Genomic DNA, 10,000 nt, shown 5'->3' on the forward strand with positions numbered 1-10,000 from the left:
ATAAATGTACAGTGTGTTGGCATGTGTATGTGTATATTTATAGTGACTGTGTTTGACCTCGGCCTCTCTCTGTGTCTCTCTGTGTGTCTCTCTGTAGTCAGGGCTGTTTGTATGAATGCGGTATCTCAGTGCTGTAGACAACAAGAGCCATTCTGACACTGCAAAAAGAGACGTATGTCCAGACTCGGGGACATGAGGACATAAGGACTGGAAAAAGCAGGCAGACTCGGACGAGCAGCACCGACACACCCAGCCGAAGCGAAGCAAGGCTTGCTCCAACCACAGGAAGAACCAAAAGGTTATGAGCCTGTCCTCCCGTTGGCCAAGGGATCTACTAGAGTAGGTTCTTACTGAGACAGATGGCTGGCTTTAACACGCTCAAGACCCAATTGAGAGCTGAGTAAATAGGTGGGGAAAAGGAATAAGGGCAGATTTGGACCCTAGATTCGCACAGTGAACAGGGAAGGGTGGGGGTTAAAGGGGGGAGAGCTGGGGCAGGGGTACGTACCGTAGGCAGGAGCAGCAGCGCTGTAGCCGTACGGGCTTCCAAAACCTGCAGGGAGACCATTTTACACACACTGTTACACGATATTTACAGTCAGGTTGGCTGTAGGCTACCAGATAAATACACAAACATTGTGTAGTGCTAGATTACCGTATTTTTCGCACTATAAGCCTTAAATTTTCTCAAAAATCGACCGTGCGCCTAATAATCCGGTGTGCCTTGTGTGTGCACTGAGTTCCAAAAATCTGTAAAAATGTTGTTGTGCGACTTTGGTAAGCGCTCCGCTTGATTGACTGTCGGACAATTTCCCGCTGACACAGGGACGTAATACGTACACTACGTACGCTGGCAGCGATAAACCAATCAGAGAACATTACGTAATACGTACAGTACGTACGCTTACCTCCGCCACGCCTCCGGTAGCTAGGTATACTACCGGTATGTTGCAAAACAACATTTGTTTCTTCCTAACATTATGCGCTCCACACTCCGGTCCAGTAGGTGGCGGTAAATGCACCTTAAGTTGGTTTGTCATCCGCCGATAAAAATCAGAAGATGACATTTGTTTGTCTCATAGATATCTATATCTATGTCTATGTGTTTGTCTAAGGACCCCCAAAAATGGCACCAGTGAAGAGACATGCTTACGAGGCACAAACTACAGGCTAACAGTTACGCAGTTGTAAATGGGAATAGAGCAGCTGCGAAAGAATTCAACATCAATGAATCTATGGTTCGGAAGTGGAGGAAGCAAGATAATGAACTGTGCCAAGTTAAGAAGACACAGTAGATGAGGACTTTGATGGATTTGTGGGAGAAGATTGATTAAAAAATAATGTGTGTGTGTTGTTAAATAGTAGAATAAAGTTCAACTAAACTCACTGTTTTGCTTCCATTGCCTTTTTTGTAGACCGTATGTTTTATCATGCGCCTTATAATACGGTGCGCCTTATGTATGGGTTAAGTACAGAAATAGACCCCGTAATTGAGACCGTGCCTTATACTGTAATTCGGTGCGCGTTATAGTGCAGAAAATACGGTACTAATATTATACTATAATTACACTACAGAGATCATAACATCTCAGAGATTAAAGCACATCAATAATGAACTTTATAGACAGGTTTGTTTTAATAGACACATTCACACACATTTTATACCACAGTACTGTATAATTCTGTACTCTGATTGGTCAGAATATTAATTAAATATCTGCTAGAACAGAAGTGAGAACAGCAAGCAGCTTGTTTTCCATGAGGTTTCACTGTACAATAAAAAGATGAGAAGTCTGATGTGTCTTTCTTTAATAAATAATGTCATTGTTGGCATCTAGCTGTGGTAAAAAAAAATGGAATAAAATACTTGTGATTGTAGTAAAACTCGTGGTGGTAAAGAGACTCTGCATCATTACACCCCACCTGGTGTGACGTAGCCTGGAGCGGCAGCACTGACGAAGGCTCCTCTTGCCAGTGCGGCTCTTCCTCTTCCTCGAGCAGCTTGAGCTGCAACAGCAGAGGCGGCGGCCGCCGCAGCCGCAATCACTCCTTTATTCTACAACACACACGCGCACACACACACACACACACACACACACACACACACGCTCTGATATCGTTTTCAGATCTTCGCTTTACATTAATTTAAATATTTCATGTTTTATCTCATCACAGACACAAAACACTACGCTTGCAAAGATACACACAAAGATGATTTACACACATCATATAGATTACAAACATAATATAGTATAAATAAACCAAAATAAACCACAGAAAAATATTTCAAATCCAAACTGGATCATTGGATCTTATTCTTTCTGATTCTTCCTTAAATTTCCAAACCCCCCCCAGTTGTAGCTCTAATTGACTATTAAAACTTCTGCTGCATCACATCCTGTACCGCTGTGATCTAATAGACAATCTGTGTGTACATATTTATAGGAAGTGGAACTGGACGATGTCTGTGCGCTCAAGGTCAGAGCATTGATAATCGATGTAAAGACCTTTCAGGATGTACAGCTCATCACTGATCACATTACTCCTGAGAGCTGAGCCGAGCACGGTTCGGTCCCCAGAGGATTAGAGCGCTGTTTAGCGATTATCGATAACGACGACTGACCTGAGGGATGATTTTTTTTTTCTTGTTGCTGGCAGCATTGGGTCCAGAGAACAGTTTATCCAGAGCAGCGAGGGCGGCGCTAGCTTTGGCTACTTTTTTATTAGGTCCTGCGCCACGGAACTTCTGTCCATCGACCTCCACCTGACGATAAGATCAGATCGATCAGATTGTTCGTTGACAGAAAACCACAAAGAGCTCACAGCAACAGGATGGTTCTGTGACTCGCCTCCATGACGAAGCGTTTGTCATGGCTCCCTCCGCTCTCGGAGATCAGCTCGTATTTGAGGCCTCGACGTTTCTCGTTCAGCTCCATCACCGGGTTCTTACCGCTCGCTGTCAGAATAGGACCCTGAGTTCGCACCTACACACAGAAACACACACACACACAAGCTCTTTAACAGCTGTGTGGAGAAACGTAGCTGAAGAAACTGCAGATGTAACGCAAGATGCTTCAGGATGGGTGCAGATTATAACGCCTTTCTATAAACAGCAACATGACACTATTTATCAAACATAATTCTGTTTCCTTTCAGTCTTTTAAAATGAAGGCGATCACACACACACACACACACACACACACATTTCTGATCAAATGAAGAAACAGAATCATACACTAAACCCCTAATTATGATAAGACAGGTTGATGTAAAAGTTTTAAGTGGAGCTGAGTCATGATGTCAGGAAGGACACGTTGCTGTAGTGAGATAAAGGGTGTTTTCACACCTACTGTATTAGTTCCTCTCGAGAGTCTGTTTGGTTTCACACTGAATGCGATTATACAAATAAAAAAAACCACACAAGTCTGTGCAATGTTTAATTTTCTTAAAAAAAAAAAATTAATAAAAATAAAAAAAACCTTAATGAGTAGAGCTTTCCTTCCTCTCAGTATTTTCAGGCTAATACACCATTAAATAATTATATAAATAACTACTTTAGAGCGGAAGATGTTTTCGGACCTGAGCGAGAGATTCTCACCTCTTTGAATACTAATACACTAAAAGCTGTGTGTAAAAACATCTACAGAGCGTAAAATAAAATCACATTTAATTTTATTTTTATTTTATGTATTAATGGTCAATGGCAGGAAGATTTTGCATGTAATTCTTTTTAAAAGAACAAATTCATTTGATCTGAACTGTTGAATTACACTTCTGTTACTGTGTGTGTGTGTGTGTGTGTGTGTGTGTGTGTGTGTACCTCCAGTGTGCTGGAGCTGTCTGTGGAGTGTGATGTGTTATTGCTCAAGTATGTCGATGTCTCGTTCTTGCCCTCGCTGTCCGACTTCTCATCTGCACTCATGGAGTCCAGGTCTGTGTCGAAGCCTGTTGGGTATCCCATCGCCTGCAGCACCTGACACACACACACATCGACAGACACACACATATACAGACACAGACAGACACACACACACAGACAGACACACACACACAGACAGACACACACACACACAGACACACACAGACACACACAGACACACACACACACACACACACACACAGACAGACACACACACCCCTGAGATTTTCTGCTCACACCACATGTTCACACTAAGCATTACATTTAAATATTAAATGTATGTTCTGTAAAGCTGCTCTGAGACAGTGCCCATGTTAAATGTGCTATTTTTCTGTGGAATGTTTAACTCACATTTTTTGGTCTGATTAACTTTAGGAGAGATTAAAAAGAAAGACTGGTGAAAAACGGCACCGCATGCGGCGGTTATTCCTGACATAATATTTGCTTAAGTTTCTTCTATAAGACAGTTTTAAGGAAATAAGTATATTATTATTATTATTATTATTATTATTATTATTATACATGTATCATTTTTAATAATTGCTTAAATGTAAGAAAATATTAAACTCCACAGAGCGAATGTGATGTTTTCTTTTTCCTGATTATTCTGAATTGGATTAAGTCAGAAAGTGCTATTCTGCTCACTGATTCAATTCTCAGCATCCTTCTAGGTGAAACGTGTGTGTGTGTGTGTGTGTGTGTGTGTGTGTGTGTGTGTGTGTGTGTGTGTGTGTGTGTGTGTGTGTGTGTGTGTGTGTGTGTGTGTATGTGTGTGTGTGTGTGTGTGTGTGTGTGTGTGTATGTGTGTGCCCTAACTGGTGCCTTTTAAGGCTGTGCTGTAGAGAAAAGAGGATTAGACCAGCTCGCTTCTCCAAAGTCCCTTTGTTCGGTCTGGAACACCACAGATACTGACCCCAGCATTACTGTGCCCGCTGAGTGTGTGTGTGTGTGTGTGTGTGTGTGTGTACTGCATGATTACAGCAGCAGTTTACTGGTAGACTCTGTTACATCACTGAAGTCTGTACTGTGTTAACACGGTGTGACAAATTCGACTTTTCTTTTTTTCTAGAGTAACAAAGTCAGTTTTTTTTTCCTTCTATTTCTGCAAAGCTTTTTTGTAATGAATTGAATTGTGTTTAGTTCAGAAATACTAAACAATAATAATAGCAGTGATGTGTGATGCTGAATACTAAAAGGAGAATATTGCAGGAAACATAATATATATATATATATACATACACACCTGAGGGTGCACAAACATTTGCATTAAACCACATACATGGTTGTTATGCTCATATGTTACCTTAACAGCTACATGCAGCTTAGCCGTTTTCTTTGAAGAGCCCGAGGCTTCATAGATGGTTCCATCCACATCTACGGACATGGTAAAGACCGGAGCGTGAACCGGACCGGACTGAGACAAGAGCTTGTACTGCAGTCCTGGACGGATCTGATTCAACCGCATGAGGGCATTCATGGGCTGGTTGGTGTCTATTGCTTTACTGTCTAAAACTGAGAGAGAGAGAGAGAGAGAGAGAGAGAGAGAGAGAGAGAGAGAGAGAGAGAGAGAGAGAGAGAGAGAGAGAGATAGATAGAGAGAGAGAGAGAGAGAGACAGAGACAGAGAGAGAGAGAGAGAGAGAGAGAGAGAGACAGAGAGAGAGAGAGAGACAGAGAGAGAGAGAGAGAGAGAGAGAGAGAGAGTGAGTGTAAAATATATACTGTATGGTATATAGAGAGACAGATAGAAGAGAAAAGAAAGAGAGAGACAAACAGGGTAGAATTACAGAATTTAGCAGACAAAGAGGGAAAAAAGTTGGTAAGAGTGAGTTTGTTATGTTCCCTGGAAAACCTTTAAAACTGTAACACGACGTGAATAAAAAGTAGTGATGACGGTGATGGTGCTACTGTGTGTCATCTGCTCCATCTCTCTCCATATTGATCTACAGCTCATGATCAGGACGTGCATGTTTCTGACCTGATGTTCTTGGCTTAATGGGTAAATTCTGCTCCTCTGTGTGCTGATTTGCTGAAACAGCACTGGGTGGGTCGCTGAGAAAGGACAAATCAATGGCATCGACTCACTGTGTGTGTCCTTAGTGAGAAACATGAGCAATTAGGAGGATAGGAGCAGAAAGAGAGAACAGAGTAAAAGAGTGGGACACTATGAAACTAAAAGAAAACAGAACTGCGAGAGCTTCCGCAAACAAACAAATAAACCACAGAGCAGAGAGAGAAGAAAAGGAGAAGTCACACAGCTAGACAAAGATGATGGTGGATGAAATTACTGTCAGTGATGTGACTGTGTGTGAGAGCGAGTGTGTGTGTGTGTGTGAGTGAGTAAGAGTGTGTGTGTGTGAGTGTGTGAAAGTGTGTGTGAGTATGTGTGTGAGAGTGAGAGTGTGTGTGTGTGTGTGTATGTGTGTGAGAGTGAGAGTGTGTGTGAGAGTGTGTGAGAGTGAGAGTGTGTGGGGGAGTGCAAGAGTGAGTGTGTGTGTGTGAGAGAGAGTGTGTGTGAGTATGTGTGAGTGAGAGTGTGTGTGAGTGAGAGTGTGTGTGTGTGTGAGTGAGAGTGTGTTTGTGTGTGTGAGTTTATATGTGTGTGTGTCACCTTTTCTCAGGTTGCGTTTCATCTTCTTGATGAGGTCCTTGTCGTCCATCAGGCCGTCCTCGTAGGGCCTCTTTAGCCCTGAACCTGATTAACATCCTCAGCATTAATGAATGTAATAAAATCCTCAATATTTCAAAACAATAATGATGAAATAATTTATAATACTTAATGTATAAGAATAAGAGCTTCTGAGACTGAAGGAGATGAAAGGAGAGAGAGAGAGAAAATAAAACTAAACAGAGAAATATAGTGATGGACGGAGGGTGGATAAAGAGATAGAGAGAGGACATGTTGAAACAGACAGAGAGAGACAGACACAGAGGGTAAGACAGAGAAAGACAGACACAGAGGGTAAGACAGAGAGAGACAGACACAGAGGGTAAGAGAGAGACAGACACGGAGGGTAAGACAGAGAGAGACAGACACAGAGGGTAAGACAGAGAGAGACAGACACAGAGGGTAAGACAGAGAGAGACAGACACAGAGGGTAAGACAGAGAGAGACAGACACAGAGGGTAAGACAGAGAGAGACAGACACAGAGGGTAAGACAGAGAGAGACAGACACAGAGGGTAAGACAGAGAGAGACAGACACAGAGGGTAAGACAGAGAGAGACAGACACAGAGGGTAAGACAGAGAGAGACAGACACAGAGGGTAAGACAGAGAGAGACAGACACAGAGGGTAAGACAGAGAGAGACAGACACAGAGGGTAAGACAGAGAGACGCACACACGCAATCACGCACCTTCTTTTTCAGACCAGGGGTATTTTGATGAGGGTTTGTTGGACGGAAGTGGATCCATCTCTAAGACCTTGTATATCTGACCGAAAGCCATCAGCCGGAGGGCGTGCTGCATCACACACACACACACACACACACACACACACACACACACACACACTGTTATAAAACTGTGTGCAGTACACTGTAAATTGTCAGGTCATTCACAGAAGCAATGCTGAGCTACATGAGGCATAAAAATATCCACATGCTTCCTTTAACAAACTGCCACACACTTATTTTTCACCCTGATGAAACTCTTAGATGTGAGCTGTGACCTCAAGGTCACTCTCACTGCTTAGAAACAGCAGTGTGTTTGGCTGAAGGATCATGGAGGGGAAAAAAATAAAGACATCGCTGATGGATTTTTGTAAAAAGATTGCCATTAGGAGAACAAGCGAGGGTTCAGATCCTTTCACAAGGAATAAACAGTACAGGAGTTCAGCCTGAGACGCGACACGATGTGCATTAGTGCACTGATCTTCCTCTGACTCCTAAAGCAGCGCTGCAGCATGGCTCAACTACGCAGGTCACACACACCATCACAACTGCAGCTGAAAGCCGTATGATGTATTAAATACAACAGTCTTTGGGGCAGGAAGTTAGAGCTGTTTGCTCATCCAAAGTCTAGGTTTAATGGACATGTCTGAATGGTCCTTAGGGACTGTTGTATTTCCTCAGCACATATTATTTAGACAACATATGTGCATTAATGTCTGTCAAGGAGGTGTGGCCTATATTCATGTAAACAGAATTGAAGGAGGTGTGGCCATCATCATCATAATATTAGCACCATAAGGGGCGTGGCTTCTTGTATAATATTGGCAGTAAAGCCAGTTTTATATTTGCATGTTATTAGCATTGTAGTATTGTGGCCTTATAGAGTCTTTATGTCACTTCCAGTGTCTTTGTTTTTAGTCTCAGTGAAGGAGGTTTGGCTTCTACATCCATCAGTCTGAACAAAGAAGGCGTGGCCATTGTACGTGTCCCTTACAAAGAAGGCGTGGCCATTGTATGTGTCCCTTACAAAGAAGGCGTGGCCATTGTACGTGTCCCTTACAAAGAAGGCGTGGCCATTGTACGTGTCCCTTACAAAGAAGACGTGGCCATTGTACGTGTCCCTTACAAAGAAGACGTGGCCATTGTACGTGTCCCTTACAAAGAAGACGTGGCCATTGTACGTGTCCCTTACAAAGAAGACGTGACCATTGTACGTGTCCCTTACAAAGAAGGCGTGGCCATTGTACGTGTCCCTTACAAAGAAGACGTGGCCATTGTACGTGTCCCTTACAAAGAAGACGTGACCATTGTACGTGTCCCTTACAAAGAAGACGTGGCCATTGTACGTGTCCCTTACAAAGAAGACGTGGCCATTGTACGTGTCCCTTACAAAGAAGACGTGGCCATTGTACGTGTCCCTTACAAAGAAGACGTGGCCATTGTACGTGTCCCTTACAAAGAAGGCGTGGCCATTGTACGTGTCCCTTACAAAGAAGGCGTGGTCATTGTACGTGTCCCTTACAAAGAAGGCGTGGCCATTGTACGTGTCCCTTACAAAGAAGACGTGACCATTGTACGTGTCCCTTACAAAGAAGACGTGGCCATTGTACGTGTCCCTTACAAAGAAGACGTGGCCATTGTACGTGTCCCTTACAAAGAAGACGTGGCCATTGTACGTGTCCCTTACAAAGAAGACGTGGCCATTGTACGTGTCCCTTACAAAGAAGACGTGGCCATTGTACGTGTCCCTTACAAAGAAGGCGTGGCCATTGTACGTGTCCCTTACAAAGAAGGCGAGGCCATTGTACGTGTCCCTTACAAAGAAGACGTGACCATTGTACGTGTCCCTTACAAAGAAGACGTGGCCATTGTACGTGTCCCTTACAAAGAAGACGTGGCCATTGTACGTGTCCCTTACAAAGAAGACGTGACCATTGTACGTGTCCCTTACAAAGAAGACGTGGCCATTGTACGTGTCCCTTACAAAGAAGGCGTGGCCATTGTACGTGTCCCTTACAAAGAAGGCGTGGCCATTTTACCTGTCCCTTACAAAGAAGGTGTGGCCGCTCTGTATGTCAGTACTAGTGAAATAGACTGACGTCCTGGAATACAAAAAAATCTTTTGTTTGCTGAACCATTAAATGAGCTTGTTAATAAAACAAACAAACAGCAGTCAAGCTGCTTAGCGCGCTTGTTGAATTTGTTTACTTATTAATTATCATACTGTGCAGCAGTGAAGAGGGACATCATCATCCTCATCAGATCAAACACTTACGATTAGAGTAAAAGGTTTGCTAAAGTCTAATCTACCAAAGCTAATTGCTTACTTGCCAGTCAATGTTTGGTGCTTTTAAATTAGCAGCTGCACACAATCTCTTACTCTCCACACACACACGCACACGCACACGCGCACACACACACACACACACACACACACACACACACACACACACACACACACACACACACACACAAAAAGCACTCACACACGCACACGTCTCTGTCAGCAGGTAGCTATTTTTACCATCAATTACTGTAATTACATCTAGAGAAAAAAAAGCAGTTAAAAAAAACACAAATACTCAGAAATGATCCTGTTTTGAGGGAGTAAAAATTCTTCACTGCTGCTTCACCATGTCATGATAAACTGCTCTGAAAAGGAGCACTGCTTATTAAACCCGCCCACTGA

At 43.0% G+C, this 10,000-nt stretch overlaps 1 protein-coding gene across 6 annotated transcripts in view; it reads right to left on the bottom strand.

Moving 5' to 3' along the window:
- The window catches only part of strbp (spermatid perinuclear RNA binding protein), an 84,126-nt gene that overhangs the window by 10,836 nt on the left and 63,290 nt on the right, over positions 1-10,000 (bottom strand). For all 6 annotated transcript variants that reach the window (XM_060895541.1, XM_060895545.1, XM_060895542.1 and 3 more), the window contains 8 exons: positions 7,276-7,381; positions 6,530-6,613; positions 5,223-5,431; positions 3,821-3,973; positions 2,850-2,984; positions 2,624-2,764; positions 1,924-2,056; positions 509-553 (listed from right to left, as the gene is read on the bottom strand). In XM_060895541.1, the coding sequence (XP_060751524.1) occupies positions 509-553; positions 1,924-2,056; positions 2,624-2,764; positions 2,850-2,984; positions 3,821-3,973; positions 5,223-5,431; positions 6,530-6,613; positions 7,276-7,381 (1,006 nt within the window). The remainder of the gene's footprint in view (positions 1-508; positions 554-1,923; positions 2,057-2,623; positions 2,765-2,849; positions 2,985-3,820; positions 3,974-5,222; positions 5,432-6,529; positions 6,614-7,275; positions 7,382-10,000) is intronic.

Source organism: Tachysurus vachellii, chromosome 20, assembly GCF_030014155.1.
Source record: "Tachysurus vachellii isolate PV-2020 chromosome 20, HZAU_Pvac_v1, whole genome shotgun sequence".
NCBI classification, from domain to species: domain Eukaryota; kingdom Metazoa; phylum Chordata; class Actinopteri; order Siluriformes; family Bagridae; genus Tachysurus; species Tachysurus vachellii.